This window comes from Panulirus ornatus, chromosome 55 (assembly GCF_036320965.1).
Source record: "Panulirus ornatus isolate Po-2019 chromosome 55, ASM3632096v1, whole genome shotgun sequence".
Classification (NCBI taxonomy): Eukaryota; Metazoa; Arthropoda; class Malacostraca; order Decapoda; family Palinuridae; genus Panulirus; species Panulirus ornatus.
Window position 1 is genome coordinate 16,894,535 of NC_092278.1, and position 26,972 is coordinate 16,921,506.

The 26,972-nt window shown below is 40.0% G+C and overlaps 1 protein-coding gene and 1 long non-coding RNA gene across 11 annotated transcripts in view; one reads left to right on the forward strand and one right to left on the reverse strand.

Moving 5' to 3' along the window:
• Positions 1 to 750: 750 nt before the first annotated feature.
• On the forward strand, positions 751 to 15,914 carry LOC139765483 (uncharacterized). Its single transcript, XR_011716667.1, has 3 exons — positions 751 to 990; positions 6,081 to 6,190; positions 14,989 to 15,914. It is a non-coding gene; the product is annotated as an uncharacterized lncRNA (long non-coding RNA).
• LOC139765482 (uncharacterized) overlaps positions 11,054 to 26,972 on the reverse strand; it is an 843,718-nt gene continuing 827,799 nt past the window's right edge. For all 10 annotated transcript variants that reach the window (XM_071692900.1, XM_071692901.1, XM_071692899.1 and 7 more), the window contains 4 exons: positions 24,924 to 25,171; positions 24,645 to 24,797; positions 21,856 to 22,866; positions 11,054 to 12,977 (listed from right to left, as the gene is read on the reverse strand). In XM_071692900.1, coding sequence (XP_071549001.1) covers positions 11,796 to 12,977; positions 21,856 to 22,866; positions 24,645 to 24,797; positions 24,924 to 25,171 — 2,594 coding nt within the window. In that variant the 3' untranslated portion in view covers positions 11,054 to 11,795. The remainder of the gene's footprint in view (positions 12,978 to 21,855; positions 22,867 to 24,644; positions 24,798 to 24,923; positions 25,172 to 26,972) is intronic.

Sequence of the window (26,972 nt, forward strand, 5' to 3'; positions counted from 1 at the left end):
GAGAGAGAGAGAGAGAGAGAGAGAGAGAGAGAGAGAGAGAGAGAGAGAGAGAGAGTGCATATGCACGCCAGCACCAAACTGGACATTATCTCAACCTTCATTTCTGAAAGATCGACCTGACTGAAATTGGTTGTGAGACAGCCTTGAGTTGTGTTACCCTGCCCGCTGTGAAGGGTGAAGGGAGAAAGGAAATATTTTTTTCTTCTAAGCTTTGAAGTTCTTATACTTCTTACGATTTTACCGACTGGTCAGTTTTATCACTTTATCTTTCATAAAGTGTCTCCCCCACAGGTCATATACAATTTGCCATTCCACTTAAGGATATAGGGAATGCATGCTTCAGGGTAATCTTTCCTTAGCTGCCATGTATTTAAGGACTTCATTGATGTAATAAGCTTTACCCGGACTCGAGTTGCACCATGATTGTAAAGTTATTTTTGGCGAGGCTGTACGAGACTACAACCTCGGCCGAAAATAACAGCGAACTTGCTCTAAAGAAGTCCATCCCTTGTAATTGCTGGCACCCACTGGAAAAAATGGGTAAAGATTAACAAAATGATAAAATACGTGTGTGTGTGTGTGTGTGTGTGTGTGTGTGTGTGTGTGTGTATATATATATATATATATATATATATATATATATATATATATATATATATATATATATATGTGTGTGTGTGTGTGTGTGTGTGTGTGTGTGTCGTAACACCAATCCGTTTCACTTTATTTTTCATCTTGAGGAGGAAATATATTGCATAGGAAAACTTAGATTTTACATATTTTTTCGTAAGAAGTATATACAGCATAAATAAAATATTAATATTTTTTTTAGCCTTATATTTTCATCGGAATTGAAATATTTTTTCATAAGTAGGTATCCGGATTTACTGGTGGCACAGCCGGTTTGTGGTGACCCTCCCCCCCAAAAAAAACATGGCGGCTGACGATTCCTAGATACCCCTGTGTTTCTTTGATGGAATTTTGGCTCAGGTAGGCCTAGTTGGATGATTCTTTTACATTTAGGGGACCGTGCGATTTTAAAGTCAAACATCGACTGTTGGTACTATGTTAATCTTATATGTGATAGAAATATTTGCGATGTTTGCTGATGGTTAAAATCGCTACCCTCCCCTTGAAGACCTAGATTGTTTCCAGTGTTGATTTTCTCATTTGTTTAGGGTTGTGATTGTGTTTCCAGTGTTGATTTTCTCATTTGTTTAGGGTTGTGATTACGGTAATTCCGTGCACACAACCTGGAAGGTTACCCTGTGGAAATGAGTTACTTTGGAACTGTTCAAAACATAGGACTGGGGGTAAGGCATCAATATAGTCGTAGTAATGATTGATGGAAGTGTGTCACGATGTCCCTTGCACTGAGTGGAAGTATTTTAAACTGATTAATTTGTTGAGTTAGAGCGTTTCTTCTTTTTTTTTTTATATCCTACAGTAAGTAATAGTAGGGGGGAGGGGCTAAGAAGAAAATGGAAATTGGGTGGTTACTCATGGGAAAGTAGGTGAGACAAATGAAGAAATCAAGAGTGTAAGAAAACCGTTTCCGTAGTAGCCGAGATTTCACTAAGTTTTTAGTGTTCATGACCCTGACATCTCAGACATCTTTGATGGAGCATCGCTGGCCTAAAAATGAAGACACCAGGCGCCAAGAAAGTCATTCCACGTATTCCCCAGTGGCAGGCCACATCAATATGGTTTAGATTAGTCCTGGGTGGTAGACACTTAAAGTGAAATTTTCATGGGCTCTCTTGATTTCTACCATTTTGTCACCAACTGTTGCAGAAATTAACTTCCAATTTTCCCCCTAGTCCTCTCAAACCTACTGACTGTCTTGTAGAATGTTAAAAGAAAAAATACTTCTAATTTCACAGTGCCAGTCTGTTGTATCCACTAAGTTTAAGGAATGTCTTACTGCCTTTGTTGCTCAGTTTCACAGAGGGGTGTGGCTAAACTGATATTTTACCAACTTGATTTGATAGTCTCGGCTTACTGTGGGGAGAAACTTAAAGGTAAATGAATTATGTATATTAGGGTCATTGACATGAATGACATGTATTTTGAAAACCATGTGAATCAATTTATTTTGGCAGAACAGTTGTAGATGGAGTATACTTTTAAATAATTTATAAAGTCTACAGTGAGTCCCCAAAAAAGAGTGAGCATGGCATTGAAGGTGAGGGAAAATTATGGGATAAAATCAAATGAACCATTTTGTTAAACCTTGTGTCTTTCACTCACATTTATAAATGTTATTGCACTGTGTTTTCATTTGTAACCTGTACTGAAATTCTTTTTTTAATGTAATTGTCATCTGCCCTTCATCCACACTGCATTCAAAGAACTCTTTTATGAGTGTTTTTATATGAAAGATCTCAGAATTTTTAAGTTCTGTGACAGAGGTTACTGAACATTTGTTGATTGAAGTTAAGAATTGGTAGACTCTGAAGAAAAAATAGTATTTGATGAACTTTAGATAAGAATTACTGAAGATCATGGGAAAGCATTCTTGTTAGGTTTTCCCAAACTTCTCTGATACTCCCTGGTACTGCACACACCCTCTGATGTACTTTTTTTAGTTATTCGACTTTGCTTGCTCTTCTTTGTGGTATGCAAAGATCTGCTCCTTGTGCTTGTTGGTACCTAGTGGTCATTTTTCACCCTGTCCTTCTGCATCTCAACAAGCCTTGAGGTATGAATTTATGTATATTCATATTTAACGAAGTATATTTTGTAGTCTTTTAAATGTCTCGAATGTTTTGCCGAGTATTACTGGAATTGAGGTTACACTAGGAGCATATCATGGGGAGTACAGTCTTGTCAAAGAACTTTTTACTCCAAAGGAGCAATTAAGAAAGGTCTTTGGTAACTTTGGTAACACTACGACTCATAGATATTGCTCCAGGGGTAATGATGTATATATATATATATATATATATATATATATATATATATATATTTGAAGCGTCTGGGGTAAACCATGGAAAGCTGTGTAGGTATGTATATTTGTGTGTGTGGACGTATGTATATACATGTGTATGGGGGTGGGTTGGGCCATTTCTTTTGTCTGTTTCCTTGCGCTACCTCGCAAACGCGGGAGACAGCGATAAAGCAAAAAATATATATATATATATATATATATATATATATATATATATATATATATATATATATATATATCCCTTATATATATATCACTTATCCCTGGGGATAGGGGAGAAAGAATACCTCCCACGTATTCCCTGCGTGTTGTAGAAGGCAACTAAAAGGGGAGGGAGCAGGAGACTGGAAATCCTCCCCTCTTTTTTTTTCTAATTTTCCAAAAGAAGGAACAGAGAAGGGGGCCAGGTGAGGATATTCCCTCAGAGGCCCAGTCCTCTGTTCTTAATGCTACCTTGCTAATGCGGGAAATGGCATATAGTTTGAAAGAAAGAAATATATATATATATATGCATGTTCAGGCCCCGATCACTCAAAATCTTTTTCACTCCATCTTTCCACCTCCAATTTGGTCTCCCACTTCTCGTTCCCTCCACCTCTGACACATGTATCCTCTTTGTCAATCTTTCCCCCTCTCATTCTTTCCATGTGAACAAACCATTTCAAAACACCCTTTCTGCTCTCTCAACTGCACTCTTTTTATTTCCACACATCACTCTTACCCTTTCATTACTTACTCGATCAAACCACTTCACACCACATACTGTCCTCAAACATCTCATTTCCAACACATTCACCCTCCTCCGCACTACTCTATGTATAGCCCATGCCTCGCGACCATATAACATTGTTGGACCCACTATTCCTTCAAACATACCCATTTTTGCTTTCCAAGATAATGTTCTCGCCTTCCACACATTTTTCAACGCTCCCAGAACTTTCTCCCCCTCCCCCACCCTGTGACTCGCTTCCGCTTCCATGGTTCCATCTGCTGCCAAATCCACTCCCAGATATCTAAAACACCTCTCTTCCTCCAGTTGTTCTCCATTCAAACTTACCTCCCAGTTGACTTGTCCCTCAACCCTACTGTATATAATAACCTTGCTCTTATTCACATTTACTCTCAGCTTTCTTCTTTCACACACTTTACCAAACTCAGTCACCAGCTTCTGCAGTTTCTCACCTGAATCAGCCACCACACCAGCGCTTTATCATCAGCGAACAACTGACCCTCTTCCCAAGCTCTCTCCGCCACAACAGACTGCATACTTGCCTCTCTTTCCAAAACTCTTGCATTCACCTCCCTAACAACCCCATCCATAAACAAATTGAACAACCATGGAGACATCACACACCCCTGCCGCAAACCGACATTCACTGAGAACCAATCTGTTTCCTCACTTCTTACTCGTACACCTTACCTCCTCGATATAAACTTTTCACTGCTTCTAACAACTTGCCTCCCACAACATATATTCTTAATACCTCCCACAGAGCATCTCTATCATATGCCTTCTCCAGATCCATAAATGCTACGTATAAATCCATTTGCTTTTCGAAGTATTTCTCATACATTCTTCAAAGCAAACACCCGATCCACACATCCTCCACTACTTCTGAAACCACACTGCTCCTCCCCAAGCTCAGTCAATACCCTCCCGTATAATTCCCGAGGAATACTCAACAAACTTATACCTCTGTAATTTGAGCACTCACTTTTATCCCCTTTGCCTTTGTACAGTGGCACTATGCAAGCATTCCGCCAATCCTCAGGCATCTCACCATGAGTCATACATACATTTCAGTGTATACATGCATATACATACAGAAATATACATATATACACATGTACATATTTATACATGCTGCCTTCATCCATTCCCGTCACCACCCCGCCACACATGAAGCGGCACCCTCCTCCCCCACCTGCGTGCGAGGTAACGCTAGGAAAAGACAAAAAAGGCCACATTCCTTCACACTCAGTCTCTAGCTGTCATGTGTAATTCACCGAAACCACAGCTCCTTTTCCACATCCAGGTTCCGCAAAACTTTCAATGGTATACCCCAGATGCTTCACATGCCCTGGTTCATTCCATCGACAGCATGTTGACCCCAGTATACCACATCGTTCCAATTCACTCTATTTCTTGCACCCCTTTCATCTTCCTGCATGTTCAGGCCCCAATCACTCAAAATCTTTTTCACCCCATCTTTCCACCTCCAATTTGGTCTCCCATTTCTCCTTGTTCCCTCCACCTCTGACACATATATCCTCTTTGTCAATCTTTCCTCACTCATTCTCTCCATGTGGTCAAACCATTTCAAAACACCCTCTTCTGCTTTCTCAACCACACACTTTTTATTACCACACATCTCTCTTACCCTTTCATTACTTACTTGATCAAACCCCCTCACACCACATATTGTCCTCAAACATCTCATTTCAAGCACATCCACCCTCCTCCGCACAACTCTATCTATAGCACACGCCTCGCAACCATATAACATTGTCGGAACCACTATTCCTTCAAACATACCCATTTTTGCTTTCCGAGATAACGTTCTCGCCCTCCACACATTTTTCAACGCTCCCAGAACTTTTGCCCCCTCCCCCACCCTATGATTCACTTCCGCTTCCATGGTTCCATCTGCTGCCAAATCCATTCCCAGATATCTAAAACACTTCACTTCTTCCACTTCCTCCAGTTAGAGATACATACCTCTAATTGCACTACAATCTTTAAGTTTATCTTGGGTGTGATTTCACACTTCTGTGAATTATATTTTACATATTTCTTACATGCTGTATATGTACCATGTCTTTACTCTTTTGTTTGTATATACCCAAACACACCCCAGCCTAAACCAGGTACCCATTTATCAGCCAGTCCTGAAGGGAGGTTGAACAGCTAGTGGGCGTGTGTGTCCAGGACTTAAATCCAGACAGGCTCATGTGTGCATCTCAGTCAGCAGTGCTAACTGGTATTCCTCATGTTTACATATTTATATATAAATACCCATGGACCTATTTCTGTTAGTTATGGTGTTACCCAGGACCATGTGTCAGAAAACTTTTTAAATTGTGTGGGGGCTTTTGATGTTCAACTACTAATTTATCTCATAATTCACAGATGCTGATAAGATGGATCATTACTCACAATCCGCTTCAGAAACTCTGAAGTAGATGGCAATAAGCTCCATGAATGAGACAGCAACTTCGGAGGACTCTTTCTGAGTTGAGGTAGGTGAAAAGTTAAAGATAATTGATGATGTAATATTTTGATTAGAATAGGATCAGTCACATTCATTCTTAATATTAAGGCAAAGGTCAAGAAGGTACCATAGGATACAGTAATTACTATAGGCAGTTATCTTTAACATTTGCAGGAAAATCAGTATTTCTTTTTTTAGAACAAAATATAAAGGGTTGTCATCGTTAAGTCAACTTTCCATATGGTGAAAATTTAATGGGATGCTCGTGATGTGACTTCAGCAAAAGTAGACTTGGCCAAGCTGGAAAGAGTACAAAGGGAAATATACTGCAATTTTTTTATAAGTTCCTTTTTTTATATGATTTTAATTTGAAGTTCTTTGAGACTGTAGTAGGTAGTAGTTAGTAGGCAGCCAACAGCCAGGGAGGTATGTTACCAATACTACTCACATGGGTAATGGGGAGGATGGTGCCTGTATGGATGTGTGGTTAATAACTTGATAACCACTTCATTGGTTATCAAAATACATTCTTCTGACCTAGGTGGCTGTCTTTTCTTTTTCCCTCACCCACAGGTGGACTACCAGTATTCTGTCCACAAACATACAATCTCTCCTTGTCATACAGAACACTTGGCAACATTTAACTCACTCAACTCATGCATCGAAACTCGATTTTCCTGTGGTGTTTACTGTGTGCTAGCCCAGCCTTTTGGCAGAATGGTAGGAGCAGCAGATAGAAGTAATAGGTAGGAACAGTTAGGCAGTGGCATTAGGAAGAAACATTAGATAGAGGTAATGTGTAGGAACATTAGGTAAGAACCTCTGCAACACAGCACTAGAGTTTCCAACTGATAAGGTTGAAGCACTAAAGGCTAAGGAGAAGTGTGAGTTCACAAGTTATGGAGACCCTCTTGCTGTGGCCACCCCTTTAAGGGAGTTCCAGGTGGGAACATGTTTCAGAGATACAGATAGATAGATTAAGATGGAGACACTAATAATGTAGAGGACATGAGAGTACGTTGCATCGACCATAGCATTATGCTTTGAATCAAAAGAATTTAAGAAAAAAATGTAGATTCTATCTGGTGGCTCAACTAAGGGCAGCTACTCAGAATAAGCTTTTCTGTATATGTCCAAAACTTACCTTGTAGCTGAGAACAGAAGGTTGCTTATATTTGAGAAATATATGGTACTGCATATAATAGCCGACAGGAGAGGGTAATATCACTGTTTCAGTAATCTTACTGAAGATAAAAATATAAATTTGCTGACAGCAAAAACTGTACCCAAATTAAAAGAGCTAAGAAAGGACAATTGATTCTAATGTTAAATTTTTTGAAATGTGGCAGAACTAGTCAAGTAGAGCTATTAGGGAACTGAACAAGAAAAGATTCAGAAAGGATTAAATACTTTTACATTAGGGCAAGGGCTACATACATAACGAGAGTGTATTTGGTGGTAAAATTATCCTTAACACATGTAGAAGGTTTTAAAGATTATTTGGTTGGTGGATATCGCTTGACTTTGCTGGCTTTAATCTCCATGGTAGTTTACAGGCCTAAAACATCAGGAAGAGGTCAACAGCAATAGACATAGAAGGAAACTATGAGAGATGTGATTATGGCCTTAAGTTCTTTAATGGATTTGATTCTGATATATGGGTCTTTGAAACATGGATGAAATAGTCAAGCAGAGGTGTTAGGGACCTGAGCCAGAGATTCAGAAAAGATGAGATACTTCTCCACCAGGGAAAGGACAAGGTGTTAAAAAGATGAATTTAATGACCCTGGGACTTATGGGATTAAAGACCAAACATCCAGGACCTTTAGGTTTGTGACACAGGGTATGTTGTATCAATTTATTAAGCTTTGACTTTCAAAAAATTTAAAGACAAACATTTTTACTTTATTATTTTAAAGTAGTTGCTCAACTAAGGGGTCCTGCTTGGAATAGAGGCCCAAACTTTTTCTGCGTACTATATGTCAAAAACACCCTGGATCTTAGAAAAAAGTAGCTCATATGCTGGCATTCTGTTTTCAAACATACAATCTCTCCTTGTCATACAGAACACTTGGCAACATTTAACTCACTCAACTCATGGAATCGAAACTCGATTTTCCTGTGGTGTTTACTGTGTGCTAGCCCAGCCTTTTGGCAGAATGGTAGGAGCAGCAGATAGAAGTAATAGGTAGGAACAGTTAGGCAGTGGCATTAGGAAGAAACATTAGATAGAGGTAATGTGTAGGAACATTAGGTAAGAACCTCTGCAACACAGCACTAGAGTTTCCAACTGATAAGGTTGAAGCACTAAAGGCTAAGGAGAAGTGTGAGTTCACAAGTTATGGAGACCCTCTTGCTGTGGCCACCCCTTTAAGGGAGTTCCAGGTGGGAACATGTTTCAGAGATACAGATAGATAGATTAAGATGGAGACACTAATAATGTAGAGGACATGAGAGTACGTTGCATCGACCATAGCATTATGCTTTGAATCAAAAGAATTTAAGAAAAAAATGTAGATTCTATCTGGTGGCTCAACTAAGGGCAGCTACTCAGAATAAGCTTTTCTGTATATGTCCAAAACTTACCTTGTAGCTGAGAACAGAAGGTTGCTTATATTTGAGAAATATATGGTACTGCATATAATAGCCGACAGGAGAGGGTAATATCACTGTTTCAGTAATCTTACTGAAGATAAAAATATAAATTTGCTGACAGCAAAAACTGTACCCAAATTAAAAGAGCTAAGAAAGGACAATTGATTCTAATGTTAAATTCTTTGAAATGTGGCAGAACTAGTCAAGTAGAGCTATTAGGGAACTGAACAAGAAAAGATTCAGAAAGGATTAAATACTTTTACATTAGGGCAAGGGCTACATACATAACGAGAGTGTATTTGGTGGTAAAATTATCCTTAACACATGTAGAAGGTTTTAAAGATTATTTGGTTGGTGGATATCGCTTGACTTTGCTGGCTTTAATCTCCATGGTAGTTTACAGGCCTAAAACATCAGGAAGAGGTCAACAGCAATAGACATAGAAGGAAACTATGAGAGATGTGATTATGGCCTTAAGTTCTTTAATGGATTTGATTCTGATATATGGGTCTTTGAAACATGGATGAAATAGTCAAGCAGAGGTGTTAGGGACCTGAGCCAGAGATTCAGAAAAGATGAGATACTTCTCCACCAGGGAAAGGACAAGGTGTTAAAAAGATGAATTTAATGACCCTGGGACTTATGGGATTAAAGACCAAACATCCAGGACCTTTAGGTTTGACTAACCATCAGGAAAAGGTCAGCAGCAGTATTCTTACCCAAGCTGGAAGAATGGATAAGGAGAGATGTGATTGCATCTTTTACTTTCCTTTTTTGTAATAAGTTCTTTGAAACAAGGAAAAAGTAGTCAGGTAGAGGACACAGGGTATGTTGTATCAATTTATTAAGCTTTGACTTTCAAAAAATTTAAAGACAAACATTTTTTACTTTATTATTTTAAAGTAGTTGCTCAACTAAGGGGTCCTGCTTGGAATAGAGGCCCAAACTTTTCTGCGTACTATATGTCAAAAACACCCTGGATCTTAGAAAAAAGTAGCTCATATGCTGGCATTCTGTTTTCAAACATACAATCTCTCCTTGTCCTACACATCATTTGACAACACTTACACACACACAACTCATTCTTTTTAACTAGATTTTCTTGTAGTGAGTGCTGTGCAGTGGCCCTGCCTTATGGCAGAATGGCAGGAACTTTAGGTTTAAACATTAATTAGAAGTAATTGGTAGGAAGATGAGGCATGAGCCTTGGGTAGAAATAGTATGTAGGAATTAGCCGGGAGCATTAGAAATAACTAGTAGGTAGGAACATAATTAAGGCAGGAAAATAAGGTAAACACATTTAGTAGTAGTAGTAGTAGTTGGCAGGAACATTATGTCGGATACTCTAAAAACATTGCACTACAGTTGCCCTTTGCCGGTAGCCTAAGGGTGAAACACTAAAGGCAAAGAAGTAGCACTGGAGTTCAGCTGTTATGGAGATGCTTTTGCCATGGCCTGAGGAAACAGGCATTAGAGATATAGATAGATTATATACAAGTAAATACGGTAGTGCACATAAAAGACCCAAAATATGGTGTGCATATCAAGTTTAGTTGTAGTACCAAATATTAAAAGTTTGCAGGAGAGGGTTTAATGGTAGGCAACAAATGTTTTATGTAAATTAAGAGAGCTAAGAATCAAGATGAGGTCATTGGTAATAGACGTATAATTTGTAAGAAATAATTCAACCTACAACATTCTGCTTAGACTTTACAATTTTTTTTACCTTTATAAAGTGGTGGCTCAGCTTTGCAGTGCTGCTTAGAATAAAGGTCCTAGTTTTTCAGTGTGAAATATATTTGAGTAATTTGTGAAAATATGGTTGTACTGCACATAATAGACCCAAAGGATAGTGTCTATGTATGTTGAAGTACATATATCATCTTTTGACTCTTCAGTTCCTCAGTTCCCTAATACCTCTGCTTGACTAGTCACTCCCAGTTTCAAATTAATCTATTTCAAGTAACTTCAGATTAAAACCAAATATCTTAAGGAACTTCAAGCTGTAATTACCTGTCCTGTCCTTTCTTGCAAATTATACATGTATATTGCCACTGACCTCTTCTTGATGCTTTAAGGTCATTAAAGCTGTCAAGGTATATCCACCAATTGAAAAGTAATGATATTCTGTCCATACATATTTTTACTGTGGTTTCGTGTTGTAACCCCAAGATTGCTTCTCAAGAATGATGTAGTGTATTTGATTATTAATGCTTCTCATAGTCTTTGTCATCTGTAATACTTATAAAATGTGAGATTTTTTCACAAATGCTGGAACAGAAATACTTGCACAGTATACTCTTGTAACACTATATTTAGCAGAAAATACAGCAGTTACACTAAAAAAACATTGAGTTGCAACTCCTAACTGGGGCTGACATGATAAGTTTGTTGGTTTGCTGTACAGACATTATATACATCAACAAAGGGACATTGGGGAGGGCCTGAAATGACTTGTAGGTAGAGTGAAAGTGAAAGTGGAAGCAAACTTTGTTATAACTAACAATCAGAATTTTCAGAACATAGTTACAAATCTTTACTTAACTTTTAATAAAAAAGTAACTAAAATATCCACTATAATAGTAAGTACATTTGAGATGCAAACATACACTTAGAAAGTTACCTTCAAATGCAAGACTGGGTAAGTTAGGCATTATGTTATACACACAATTATCTTATATCAGTGTATTGAAATATACAGCTCTATTAGTAGTTAGGTCACCCTCCTCAGTCCCAATTTCATAGCACATTCTGGAGACTCATCTCATTGCTGATGCATTGTTTTCCATACTGTTCATAATACCTGAGATTTCTATCATTATTTACATAAGCTGGTCCGGCTACAGTGATTAAAATTATGCATATGAGATTTGATTCTATTACTATATCTACAAATGTGTAAATCACATAATGTCCTTTTCACAACTTTACATTCGTAGCACTGTCACCGGTGGACTGAAGCATTCATGTACTTCATGTATGAACTTAAGTATGATAATGCACACAATGATATATGAGGATTTACACTGTCACAGAACTCATGGGCTGAACACTCTAAGTGTGCGCATGAGAGCAGTGAGGACACTAGCCAGATTGGTAGCTTGAGTCATTAGGGTGTTCATGGAGGGGTGATCCATACCACGGCCAGCAGCGGACAATGCTGCCCGCACAGTGGACTGGTATGTGGTGGCCACATCCCTCACCTTCACCACAACATTTTGTGTCTGAAGAGGGGTGGTTGTGTGTTGCACAACCCTTTGGGTGACATCCACCATGCGCTGCATCAAAGTAATACACGTGGAAAGACACTGTAGTAACGTGTCTTCAGATTCTGTGGCTGATTTCACAAATAATTTGGAGGCTGTTACAAACTGTCTTGATTCACTTGTAAGTGCCTCTCTGGCCTCTTGGAACTTGGCTTCGTCTTGAGTGGCAGTGCCCCCAGACCGCTGTGCTTCTGTACAAGTTGCTGCCATCTCTGTTAAGGATTTTAAGGACTGACTGACAACTATGGTAAAACGACGAAAGGCATCTCTCGAGGCAGGAGGCATCACCTCAATATCCTCTGCTTCTTCAAGGGAATCTTGGTCAAAGCTGCCAGAGTCTAAGGAATCATCCAGATCAGTCCCATTAGGGGTCTTACCATTAACAATTTTATGTTTAGGTGATAGTTTAGGGGAGGAAGTCTGGAGAGGAGCAACCTCTTGATTAAGGCTATTCTTGAGGGCCACGTTAGAATTATCGGGTCTAGGCAGTCTTGAGGTGGAGGTTTTGTCAACGGTTCGTATAGGACTTTTGACACCATTAGTGGCTGGTGGTGACATAGGAGCTCTCCGTGCTGGTGACTGACTTGTCTTGGCAGGAAGCTGTGGCTTGGGCTCCTCCGCAGTGGTAGATTTACGGCTAACTTTTGGACTCTTTTGTGGAGAGCGGTTGCCACTTCGAGATATGGTACTACAATGTGAAGATGTGGAATTAGTTAAGGTACTTTTACCATTGGTTGGTGGGGAAGAACCACCTAATTTGGCTGAAGGACGAGGACGGTGTGTGCCTGGTAGATTATTAGTAGGTGAAATGGTAGGACTGAGTTGTGGCTTGCGAAGTCTAGAAGGCACAGAAGGTGGCCGTTCTGTATTTTCAGGTGAGGGACTCCTTATGGCTTTCCGTACTGGTGATGGTGAACGCAAACCTTTGTTTTGAACACCTGCCTTCACATTCTCCTGGAGAAAGAAAGAAAAAAGTCTAAGAAAGAGCTCCATTTTAACAGAATATACATAATACATACACGCTGCACTTTTTATGTGGTATTCTAATTTATAGTGGCACCCATATAATGCAGTAACCTAATAGTTGGATACAAATATATTTACATTAATTCAAAGGTACCATGCAGAATCAAAGTTTTATGCAGTAATCTCTTAAAAATATTTTGACAAAAAACATTTGTTACACCAAAAAAGTCTAACATAAAACATGGCAAGGTGGCTGGAGTTGATGATATTACAGTTGAAATTCTTTAAGAAGGGGTGACTATGTTGTTGACTAGTTACTTGGATTTCCAGTGCATGTACGAATCATGGTGAGGTGGCTGAGAATTGGCGGAATGCACGTATAAATTTGGGCAAGGGGGACAAAGGTGAGTTAGAATTAGAAGTATAAACTTGTTGAGTGATTTAAAGGGTGGTGGCATGCACAGAGCATGAGATTAGAGTGGAACAATAGCCTGTTTATTTTAGAGAAAGAGTCTGAGACTTTAAATGAGGCCATCCATGTGGCTGATAATTTTGTGTTGATTCTGTCTGATAGACTTTATAGCTCTAATGTAAAGGTTAAGTTGTGAACATATACAGGTGTGGCAAGCCACCTGATAAACTTATTGTACTAAGAACTGGTGACTAATATTGCAAAAAGTAAGGACACACTGCTTCCAACTGTCCCATGCTCCCAAACAAGGGGAAAAGGAATGGTGAGGTACCTGTCCTTCCATTTGTTCAACATAATGGTCATTGAATGTGAGGCTTGACTTGCAGGTCGGTTTATCATTAATGAACATATAGTCAGTATTCAGTATTGGAAACAATTCCCTATTAGAATGTTTTGTGACTTGCATTCCAAAGTTTGATTACCAAGGGTAGTCCCAGGAATTGAGAACCATTTTGTAGGAGAGTATAGGAGTTAATGGGCTTGTCGAGATCCATTGAATAAACTGTATCTGAAAATAATATGGGCTGTAATTATGTCCTTGTTGGGTTAATAGATAGGGCATCACTACTTGTTGTCCAGATCTTTATAGTGATTGACACCACCAATTTTATTGCGAGTAACCAACTTGTCTCATACAAGACAGAGCTGCCTGGTGCATGAGATGTCATGTCATATGTGACAGTGAACTAGGTGAATTGACCAGTGTTGTAGACAACCCTCATGTGTCAAGTAGGATTGACTAGGATGATTTAAAGTTGAATGTTCTGTCTGAGGACTATGAAGATATTTTTATTGATGCCAAGGAGGCAATTTCTGCTCAGGTTGGATCATATAGACCTCACAGTTTCTGTAATACAAATAGGAGCACCTTGCTGGACAGAATTTCAGATGACTTGAGAGGGATATGAGCCCTCAGCCTTTCCTGTTTTGAGGGCTACACTGTCAGAGATGTAGGGTGTGCCATTAGTGACAGCATATCATATGATTGGAAGTTGTCTGCCGTGAGTAAAAAAAAAACAGGTCAGCTTATGAGGTTTGGGGAGTTGTGTAAATTCCCTATTTGAGTGTCACTTCTCTTTCTAATCTTAATCACCTTACTCAGGGAGGAGCCAGTAATCTCCCAGAATCTTGTGATGATAAGACTGCATATGTATATTCACTACGTTTAAAGCTTACCAAATGGGACGAGCTAGTGTGGCAAGTTTCATTGTACATATGTCACCACTAGGTGCATTTGTTTGCAGCAGTAGGTCCTGTGTTAGTGGGCCTCAATGTATTTATTGTGATATGGATTATAACTGTTAGGGACACGAAAGTTACTTAGTTTCTTAAGGATACTGACTTTCATTAAACATGAGCTCAGCACAGATCCTGGTTAACCTTTTCTCCCATTAGCTTAATGAGTCAAATAGGAAATGCTCAAAGCATATTTAACCAGTTCTTGTAATGAGAAGATTGGCTTAGAGTTGATCAATCACCTTGCTGTTTCCCTACCCCTGACTAAAATATGATACATTTCTGTTTCAGGTTGCAGTCCCTTTATTCTGCAGGTGTGGGCATGCTATGAATGGAATAACCTTGACAGTGATGTCCCAGATATCAGCGATAGGTGTGGTGATCCCTATTGACCGTTTGGACAATCATGTGGTCCCTTGAAAAGGGGCCCCTAAAACTGTTACAAGCAAGACAACTCCAAGCTCCTGCCTAGATCTTTTGGGCCTCCACATATGAGGGCTCAGCATATATATATACACATTTAATCCCTGGGGATAGGGGAGAAAGAATACTTCCCATGTATTCCCTGCGTGTTGTAGAAGGCGACTAAAAGGGAAGGGAGCGGGGGCTGGAAATCCTTCCCTCTCGTTTTTAGTTTTCCTAATGAAGGAACAGAGCAGGGGACCAAGTGAGGATATTCCCCTCAAAGGAAATATATATACATATATATCCCTGGGATAGGGGAAAAAGAATACTTCCCATGTATTCCCTGCGTGTCGAAGTGACTATTGGGGGTGGGGGGGGGGCTGGAAATCCTCCCGTCTTGTTTTTTTTTTTTAATTTTCCAAAAGAAGGAACAGAGAATGGGGCCAGGTGAGGATATTCCCTCAAAGGCCCAGTTCTCTGGGGTAAAGGGGAAGAGTGGTTTGGGAATGTCTGGGGAGTAAAGTCAGGGGTTAGTGAGAGGACAAGAGCAAGGGAAGGAGTAGCAATACTCCTGAAACAGGAGTTGTGGGAGTATGTGATAGAGTGTAAGAAAGTAAATTCTCGATTAATATGGGTAAAACTGAAAGTTGATGGAGAGAGGTGGGTGATTATTGGTGCATATGCACCTGGGCATGAGAAGAAAGATCAAGAGAGGCAAGTGTTTTGGGAGCAGCTGAATGAGTGTGTTAGTGGTTTTGATGCACGAGACCGGGTTATAGTGATGGGTGATTTGAATGCAAAGGTGAGTAATGTGGCAGTTGAGGGAATAATTGGTATACATGGGGTGTTCAGTGTTGTAAATGGAAATGGTGAAGAGCTTGTAGATTTATGTGCTGAAAAAGGACTGATGATTGGGAATACCTGGTTTAAAAAGCGAGATATACATAAGTATACTTATGTAAGTAGGAGAGATGGCCAGAGAGCGTTATTGGATTACGTGTTAATTGACAGGCGTGCGAAAGAGAGACTTTTGGATGTTAATGTGCTGAGAGGTGCAACTGGAGGGATGTCTGATCATTATCTTGTGGAGGCTAAGGTGAAGATTTGTATGGGTTTTCAGAAAAGAAGAGTGAATGTTGGGGTGAAGAGGGTGGTGAGAGTAAGTGAGCTTGAGAAGGAGACCTGTGTGAGGAAGTACCAGGAGAGACTGAGTACAGAATGGAAAAAGGTGAGAACAATGGAAGTAAGGGGAGTGGGGGAGGAATGGGATGTATTTAGGGAATCAGTGATGGATTGCGCAAAAGATGCTTGTGGCATGAGAAGAGTGGGAGGTGGGTTGATTAGAAAGGGTAGTGAGTGGTGGGATGAAGAAGTAAGAGTATTAGTGAAAGAGAAGAGAGAGGCATTTGGACGATTTTTGCAGGGAAAAAATGCAATTGAGTGGGAGATGTATAAAAGAAAGAGACAGGAGGTCAAGAGAAAGGTGCAAGAGGTGAAAAAAAGGGCAAATGAGAGTTGGGGTGAGAGAGTATCATTAAATTTTAGGGAGAATAAAAAGATGTTCTGGAAGGAGGTAAATAAAGTGCGTAAGACAAGGGAGCAAATGGGAACTTCAGTGAAGGGCGCAAATTGGGAGGTGATAACAAGTAGTGGTGATGTGAGAAGGAGATGGAGTGAGTATTTTGAAGGTTTGTTGAATGTGTTTGATGATAGAGTGGCAGATATAGGGTGTTTTGGTCGAGGTGGTGTGCAAAGTGAGAGGGTTAGGGAAAATGATTTGGTAAACAGAGAAGAGGTAGTGAAAGCTTTGCGGAAGATGAAAGCCGGCAAGGCAGCAGGTTTGGATGGTATTGCAGTGGAATTTATTAAAAAAGGGGGTGACTGTATTGTTGACTGGTTGGTAAGGTTATTTAATGTATGTATGACTCATGGTGAGGTGCCTGAGGATTGGCGGAATGCGTGCATAGTGCCATTGTACAAAGGCAGAGGGGATAAGAGTGAGTGCTCAAATTACAGAGGTATAAGTTTGTTGAGTATTCCTGGTAAATTATATGGGAGGGTATTGATTGAGAGGGTGAAGGCATGTACAGAGCATCAGATTGGGGAAGAGCAGTGTGGTTTCAGAAGTGGTAGAGGATGTGTGGATCAGGTGTTTGCTTTGAAGAATGTATGTGAGAAATACTTAGAAAAGCAAATGGATTTGTATGTAGCATTTATGGATCTGGAGAAGGCATATGATAGAGTTGATAGAGATGCTCTGTGGAAGGTATTAAGAATATATGGTGTGGGAGGAAAGTTGTTAGAAGCAGTGAAAAGTTTTTATCGAGGATGTAAGGCATGTGTACGTGTAGGAAGAGAGGAAAGTGATTGGTTCTCAGTGAATGTAGGTTTGCGGCAGGGGTGTGTGATGTCTCCATGGTTGTTTAATTTGTTTATGGATGGGGTTGTTAGGGAGGTAAATGCAAGAGTTTTGGAAAGAGGGGCAAGTATGAAGTCTGTTGGGGATGAGAGAGCTTGGGAAGCGAGTCAGTTGTTGTTCGCTGATGATACAGCGCTGGTGGCTGATTCATGTGAGAAACTGCAGAAGCTGGTGACTGAGTTTGGAAAAGTGTGTGGAAGAAGAAAGTTAAGAGTAAATGTGAATAAGAGCAAGGTTATTAGGTACAGTAGGGTTGAGGGTCAAGTCAATTGGGAGGTGAGTTTGAATGGAGAAAAACTGGAGGAAGTGAAGTGTTTTAGATATCTGGGAGTGGATCTGGCAGCGGATGGAACCATGGAAGCGGAAGTGGATCATAGGGTGGGGGAGGGGGCGAAAATCCTGGGGGCCTTGAAGAATGTGTGGAAGTCGAGAACATTATCTCGGAAAGCAAAAATGGGTATGTTTGAAGGAATAGTGGTTCCAACAATGTTGTATGGTTGCGAGGCGTGGGCTATGGATAGAGTTGTGCGCAGGAGGATGGATGTGCTGGAAATGAGATGTTTGAGGACAATGTGTGGTGTGGGGTGGTTTGATCGAGTGAGTAACGTAAGGGTAAGAGAGATGTGTGGAAATAAAAAGAGCGTGGTTGAGAGAGCAGAAGAGGGTGTTTTGAAGTGGTTTGGGCACATGGAGAGGATGAGTGAGGAAATATTGACCAAGAGGATATATGTGTCGGAGGTGGAGGGAGCAAGGAGAAGAGGGAGACCAAATTGGAGGTGGAAAGATGGAGTGAAAAAGATTTTGTGTGATCGGGGCCTGAACATGCAGGAGGGTGAAAGGAGGGCAAGGAATAGAGTGAATTGGAGCGATGTGGTATACCGGGGTTGACGTGCTGTCAGTGGATTGAAGCAAGGCATGTGATGCGTCTGGGGTAAACCATGGAAAGCTGTGTAGGTATGTATATTTGCGTGTGTGGACGTATGTATATACATGTGTATGGGGGGGGGGGCATTACTTTCGTCTGTTTCCTTGCGCTACCTCGCAAACGTGGGAGACAGCAACAAAGTATAATAATATAATAAAGAAATATATTTATATATATAAAATTGACAATTGTATCGAATGGAGGAACGTTAAATCAGTTAACCCTTTCCCACAAGAAATATTGAATCTACTTGCATATGTACAATGTATATAAGTGTATATCCTACCGAATAAAGCATTGTTGTTGTTTCACTTCCTAATGTGCCCCTATCAAAATTATACAACTCCAAGAACTACCATAATACCTGTTATATATCTATATATCTGTCTTATCATACAAACCTCTAACAGCCAGGATCGAACTCGGGACCCCTGTGCAATATAGCGATCATAGCCTAGTGGTAGCGCTTTCCCCTTTTGCACGGGTCCCAGGTTCGATCCTGGCTGTTGGACATTTGTATGTTCTATGAAGGTGCATGTTCATATGCACTTTGTTCGTGTATATATATATATATATATATATATATATTGGAAAGGATCACAATTTTGCGTGTGATCAAGATATTCCTGTGAGTCCATGGGGAAAATGAAGCACGATAAGTTCCCAAGCGCACTTTCGTGTAATAATCACATCATCAGGGGAGACACGAGAGAAATATAAGTCAGTTGATATACATCAAAGAGACGAAGCTAGGACGCCATTTGGTAAACATGCGATTGTCCAATCACGTTTACCAAATGGCGTCCTAGCTTCGTCTCTTTGATGTTTATCAACTGACTTATATTGCTCTCTTGTGTCTCCCCTGATGATGTGAATATTACACAAAAGTGGACTTGGGAACTTGTGTTTCATTTTCCCTGTAGGCTCATTGGAATATATATATATATATATATATATATATATATATATATATAAGGCATTATGGTAGAATTTCTTTGGAGTAGTATAATTTGGGGGATGGGGAGAAAGAATACTTCCTACATGTCGTAGGAGGCAACTAAAAGGTGACAAAGCTTTGGGGGGGGGGGGGGGGGGGGTGTTGTCTTCCCCTCCAGTTTTTACAGAGAAATGGATAAGTTGAGGATATTCTTTTAAGGATTAGTTCTTTGTTCTCAATGCTACCTTGCTAATGCGGGAAATGGCAATGATTATATATACATATATATATATAGAGAGAGAGAGAGAGGGGAGAAAGAGTACTCCACATAATCTTTGCATGCCATAGATAACTAAATGTGAAGGGGGAGGAATCCCCTCCCATTTTAATTTTTACAGGAGAACAGTCAGGTGGGGAAGAGGAGTGAAAACTCTAAGGCTAAGTCCTGTGTAAAGTCTACCTCACTTGTGCAGGAAACTGCGAATGTATGAAATAAATTATAAATATTCTGGTGCCCTGGAACTCCTTTAAGGGAATGGCTATGGTAATAGTCTCAAACAAATTCCAGTACCGTTTCTTGGTGCATAAGCCACTGCCAGGGGGGGGCAAATCTATAGTGCACTTAAATGACCATGCCTAAATGTATTTTGAAATTGTATTCATAAATGATTTAGTTCTAAATGATGGATATGTGAAATTTTTTAAGGCTGCAAAGCTCAACCTGGCTGGTTACCTACATTTCATTTATATCCACAAATCCTATGTGCAGTTGAAGTATCAGCAGCAATAGTCTGGTAGGTTTCCTGTATGATCTAGGAAGTTACTATTGGTGGATCCACATATGTCAATTCATAGACAACCCAGGAAAAATGGATGATGTGAGCATAGTTTTAATTCTGCACTTGTTTACACAAACCTCACTGAGACTTTACTGGTGTGCAGCTTGCGAATAGAAAAAAATATGTATACACATATATGTACATAAACAAATGTGGCCTTTTTTTTTTTCTTTTGTCTTTTCCTGGCACTACCTCGCTGAAGCAGGGGTAATGATGCTGTCTCCTGTGGACAAGGTATCATCATAGGTATATATGTATGTTATATATATATATATATGTGTGTGTGTGTGTGTCAATGTGCCATTCTTCCCAAGTAAGGTTTTTTTTCCCTCATCTGTTCCTTACCCTACCTCACTAACACATGAAATGTCAAATATGCAAGAAAAAAAAATATCAAATAGGACACGTACAACATTCACTCCCGACATCAATAACATCAACACGCAAATTAAATGCCTGGCACCCGATTTGGACAAGAAAAAAAAAGAGTACCATAGCATCCTATACAAACAATTCATCCACTCCATTTTAAAACTATGCTTCTCCTGCCTACTCTCCCACCCTCTCAAAAGCAAATATGAGAAGCTGCAAACCACACAAACTTCAATAATCTCTAAACACAGATCCCCCAACCTTAAGAAACATAATAATAAAACATGCACAATGAATAACCAAGACAACCACTAAAAAACTAATCTCCCAAATCAGGCTAAAACCCTAACACTTCAGACATATACCAATCAGAAACCACACTACGACATCAACCATCACTACAACCAACGTTTCAACATATCCTAAGACCCTTTATGCCTACAATGCAACTACCATGAGTATAGTACCTAACAAAAGTACCCTGCCCTGCACTCTTTACACATGCACAAAAATTACACCACTTTATGACCTCTGATCACAATCAATGGATGTGGCCAGCTTCCTGAGAGCAGCAGAAGTGTCATAAGGATAGAAGGGACCCTGGACTGCATGTGGTCGCCTTTGGTGAGGCAATATCAGTGGAAGTACAGTCTTGTCAAAACCTTTCACTTCAAAGGAGTCTACATTTCCCTGCTGCTTGAAGTAATGCAGCCTTGGGCTGCAGAAGCCTTTAAAAAAGTCCTTGGCAACACCAGGACCTTTTCATAGAGACCACTTCTGAGGCAAGTAAAATATATGCATATATGGAAAAATTTCCAGCCCCCTGGTTCCCCCCTTTCAGTTACCTCCTGTGTATTCCTTGCGTGTTGTAGAAAGCAACTAAAAGGAGAGGGAGTGGGGGGGCCTGAAGTCCTCCTCTCCCGTTTTAATTTTTCCAAAAGAAGGAACAGAGAAGGGGGCCAAGTGAGGATATTCCCTTTAAGGCTCAGTCCTCTGTTCTTAACACTACCTTATGTGGAAAATGGCGAATATGTATGAAAAAAAAGAAAAAAAAAAAATTGAATTCTGCCTTTCCCTGCTACAGGTTGTAGAAAAGGCTTGAAACTGCAGGAATCCCTGGGGAGAGGAGCCTTGGGGTTAAATAATGATTATAAAAGATTAAGTCAGAAACACTAAAGAATAATGTAAGCACTATGATTTGCAACGTAATTCTGAATTGCGTATATCAGTCTGGTAATAACATGGCATGGTTAGAACTCACCTGTGATGAGCTACGTGGTAGTGGTGGTTTCGTGGCAGCCTTGGTGCCATTCCTTGGAGGCAGTTCTGGAGGATCCTCATCATGATCTAGACTCTTAAGTGAGGCTGATTTGACAGTTACCATACTGGAGGAGGATGTCAGCGAGTCATTACTAGAAGCTACACTTTGTTTAGAGGGGGACACAGGGGAGGCTTTAGCTTGGCTAATGTCTTCACTAGAAGCTGAGGATTTAGAGTTTTTGGTTGGGGATTTTAAGATCGTGTTGAAACTAGAGTGATTCATCATATCATCTTGAGAGGCAGATTTTACAAGGTTACCTGTGCTCATAGAGATACTTCTTTGAATTTTTGAGGAAGAAGTGGATATGGATTTCTTTGGGTTCGTTAAAGTGGCTGTTCGAGTGACAGGAGTGCGTGGAGGAGGAGGGGGTGGAGAGTCTTCATCCTTCACCTCTGCCTTACTAGTTGGCACTGTCATTTGGCGCTGAAGTGTTGATGGTCGCTGCAGAGAGGAGGTACTCCAGGTCGTTCCAGAGTTTAACGTTCGCACTCTGGACATTACTGATGGCTGCTTTGAGTCACTGCTTTCATTCGCACTTTCCCTATCTCCACTAGTATTTTTGGCACTCAATAGTTGCTTTCTTTTAAGAGTGTCAAAACTTTTGAACATCTTGTCATTTTCCTCCAAAGCCTGTGCCAGCTTGGTATCCAGTTCATGACCTACATTAGAATTATTTGATCTGAGACTATCATAACCCGAGGAGTCACTTGGGGAATGTGAATTCTCTTTGCTAAGTTTTAACAATAACTGTCGATTGTCTATAGAGGCACTAGAGTTAGGTGGACTAGCATAAGGTGTCCTGGGAGGGACCTCAAAGCGCCTCTGCAGGGATGCCACCTTCCCTGCTAAAGTGGCACGCTTGGTCACTGTCTCGGAGCTGACCCTCACCTCAGCAATCTCATGATCTTTCTCTCCTCCTCCATCAACATCACTGCCTTCTTCACACACCATCTGAAACATAAGCCATTTAAGTTCATTCATGTAGCTATACAGCAAAAACAACAGCAATGGTGATATTTTATAGAGATTCAAATAAACAGGTATGGTGATATTTTACTGAGATTCAAATAAGACATGATAATCACAAATCTCTTATATACAATGGTTTTTCAAAAGCAGACTAATGATTACTTCAAGTCCTTTGAAAAGCACGAACTAAAACACCAAAAGCAGCAAACTGATATATGTGAAAACCTGTAAATATTATTGTACAAATGCAATTAAAACCATAAAATTCATGGAATACATTTCATGGAAGTGTAAGGAGGTACAGAGTAATTATAAATGAATAAATAATAAACCCATGTTGTAAATGGGATAAAAATTCAGAAAAATGTCTGCAATGTAGTTCTTGTGTATGGACCATACCTGGAACAACTTATCATCAATTTATTACACTATCATCGTGTAACTTAGACTCTGATTAAGCAGCTGTTACCATTTCACTGGTAAGTCAGATATTTGATGATTCTTTCTATGAATGGTGGTGATGAGGGATTGAGGTGAAAGGTTTGTCAAGCCTTCCAAAGTAATCTTATCTATGCAGAGTGCTAATGTAAGCATCATAATGACAGTTACAACACTAATCTTGAGGATGACTGCTTTCTACTGAATAAGAATCATTCAGTAATTCCAAAGCTGATGTGTGAGTATGAGTGTACAAAAATGTGATCTACTCCTTTAGATGGCTTCAGTTGAGAGGATGTCAGCAGACATCAGAAGCACAATCCATGGTGTCTGCAGGGTAAATGAATACTGTGAAATTTATGAAGATGAATTTTCAAAAGAAGTTAAAAGTAGGTAGCAGTTGGTATGCATCCACCGACCAGAAAGTTATACTACCAATAACCAGGGTCAATGATGGCTGTGCAGTGATCCAACACTTCAGTGGTTGTCAAGTTGCTGGCATTCTGTTCACACATGACATGACAACACTTAACTCACACAACTTATCATTTGTAACTCTAGGTTTTCCAGCGGTGAGGGCCATGAGTTAGTTCTGTCTTATGGCAAAATGACTGAGGCAATTAACAGAAGCAGTAGGTAGGAACATTTGACAGGAGCATTAGGTAGAAATATTAAGTAGGAGGTAGGAACATCAGCTCGGAGCATCAGGGAGGAGCATTAGGTAGGAGCCTTTGAAAACACCCTCTGCCAGTGTCCTGTTAAAAGTGAGGTATTAAATGCTAAGAAGCTGCACTCGAGTTCAACTGTTATGGAGACTCTTTTGCTTTGGATAACCCATTGAAGGAGTTCCCAAATGGAACAGGCATCAGAAATATAGAGACACATTTGTTGCTGTACGCACCTGCCTTATTGTAAGCTTTTGCTAACTCATTCATATAGGCTTTCCTCCAACATTGACAATGGATTACCAATATGCTGAGAAATTAACATCTCCCAAATCAAGATCAATAAAATGAGTGCCCCTATGACTAACAATAAACTGCCATTATTTAACAAGGGACATATAAGCCAGGGCCCTAACTTCCTCCCACAATCATGTGGACCATGCAGTAACTGATGGCCACTGTTGTTAAAGCGTCAAAGAATCTGGGTTCGTCACTGTTAATGAAACTCCTTCCGCTGCAGTAGCTGTGTTCTTTTATGTTTAAGAGTGACCATTACTGAAACCAAGTGCTTATCATTATAGTAGACATGACACATGTAAACCAGTGATAGAAAGACCACTGAAAATAGAACATTAACTAACCTTCATGACCACTCACCTTACTAATTCCTTCTTTGGCTTCATAAAGTCTACGTATAATGTCTGATGACCTGTTATCCTTGTCATCTGATGTTGGTGGGGGAGGAATGATAAATGCTGAGATATCATACTCATTTCCCATCTTGCGGTTCTCAGCACATGTCTGAAGGTCCTGGTAACATGCCATGAGCTTTGTAATTATGTATCTTAGGAAATCCCTAGTGGTAAAATAACTAGACTATATTGAGTTCAGTGCATGGTATTATCTCACACTTACACACACACAAAAGTGACTTACCACAGATCCTTCAGGTGGTGGCGGAATGGTCAGATTTGCAATGAAAGAGTCAATATCTTCACCTTCTTCAAGGTGAATCCCAAGTTGACGTAGGGCTGCTAAGGTAAAGCTTGGGCCCCTAGCTCCCCCATTACTACTGGGTCCTTTACTAACCACTGGTCCACCAAGTGGGGAGAACATGGAGTCATTGGAAATGATACTTGTGTTGAGGCTGCTCAATGACATACTGTCCTCAGTATCACTTGTTCCTGTGGGCCAATGGTAAGACAGAAATTATCAACTTTTAAATAAGCTATGAGGATCAATGTTTTGTCTGTTTTCCTGGCACTACAAACTAGTATGATTTAATGAGTAACAGAAATACTATAAATCAAAAAATTTACAAATTGCCTTATAACAATTTGTCCTGAAACAAACTATCTGCCCAAGAACTGACCAAAACATGGGCAATTCAAGTACAAATTAGAGGCTTTATTGACTTACTCTGGGCTGTCTTGAAGATCATATAACTATGCTAAGATTGCTGTTAATGTAACAATGAGACTGTCCCAAGAGATAATAACACAGGCTTCATACACAATGTCATGGCTTAGGTACTAAATTTGTCACATACTCTTGACTGTACCCTAAAGACAATACAGTATTACAAAACCCACTTGTCAGTCCTAAGTTCATGATGCTTCAATCAGACCTCTGGAAAACTCATACCATCTCAACATGCACCCTTTTCCATAAAATACACTAATCTCCTTGTAAATCCTTGTGCCATCCAAAGATTAAATCTCCTCGGAGCCAGCCTTGAAACGTACACCCATCTCCACAACCACACATATGTTTTTGGGAGAAAAAATCAAGTCCACACAACACTGATGTCCCTAGAAGAAACATACTAGTCTCCTCTCACATGTTACCACCTAAAGGAGTAGAACATGTTTCTATACACACAAATCAGCTTTGGAATAAATGAAGGAATGTTATGCAGCAGGAAGCAATAGTGACCCTCAGGATGAGTGCTATAACCCTCATTACTTCACTTCTGCTCACATTTCAAAACAATAAGGACATGCTAGCACTGCCTGAGTCCTCTGTCACCACCCTGGTAACATTCTTAGATGACAATCCACTCATGTACAGCCTGTGTTGCTATAACAAGCAGTGAGAAGAACATTGAATACTAGAACCTGGATCCTCCTGACACCACCTATGTAACCTTCCCTGAAGCTTGCCCAAACGTGGAGTTAGCCTGTCCTGCCAGCTTCCCCACTACAGTGAAAACACATGAGGGATAACTAGTGTTCTGCTATCTGGATCCTCTGTCATCACCTTTGTAACCTTCCTGTATGCCCTGCCAATATTACATCAACATGTCCTGCTGATGTTTCCTTAGCAGTGAAAATATGGAAGGAATAATTAATGCTTTGCTCCCTGGATCTTCCATCACTTCCTTGTTAATCTTCCTCTATGCTCAACCACTCATATGCAGCTTTGTTGATAACTTAAGCACTGAAAAGTACAAGGAATACTTAACACTACAACCTGGATCCTTCCTCTATGCTTGCCCAATCTCATATTGAGCCACTCTAGCCAACTTCTAAGCAGCAAAAACATGAGGGATAACCAACTCTTCACCATCTGAATCCTCTGTCACCACATTAGTAACCTTCTTGGTATGCTCAACTAGTCTTGCATCCATCTTATCATGCCACTGCCACCTTAGCAGTGAAAACATACAAGGAATAACCAACATTCTGCTTCCTGGATCCTCTGTCACCAGCTCTGTGATAATCTATGCTTGACCATGCTTACGTCTGGCTGGGACTTGCTCAGGTCTCAAACAAAGATACATGCAATGGATAACTATGGTACTGCTACCTGGATCTGGACAGCCTACTACCCTTACCATTTGGTGTTATCTCCCCTCTTCTTACCTACCTCTATACCAAATCTCCCGTGTTCAGCTCCAATCATAAAAATGTTTCAGTTTTCCACTTTATCCAATCATCTTGCTGCTCTGACCAACACAGTTATATCACAAATCATCAAAAATAA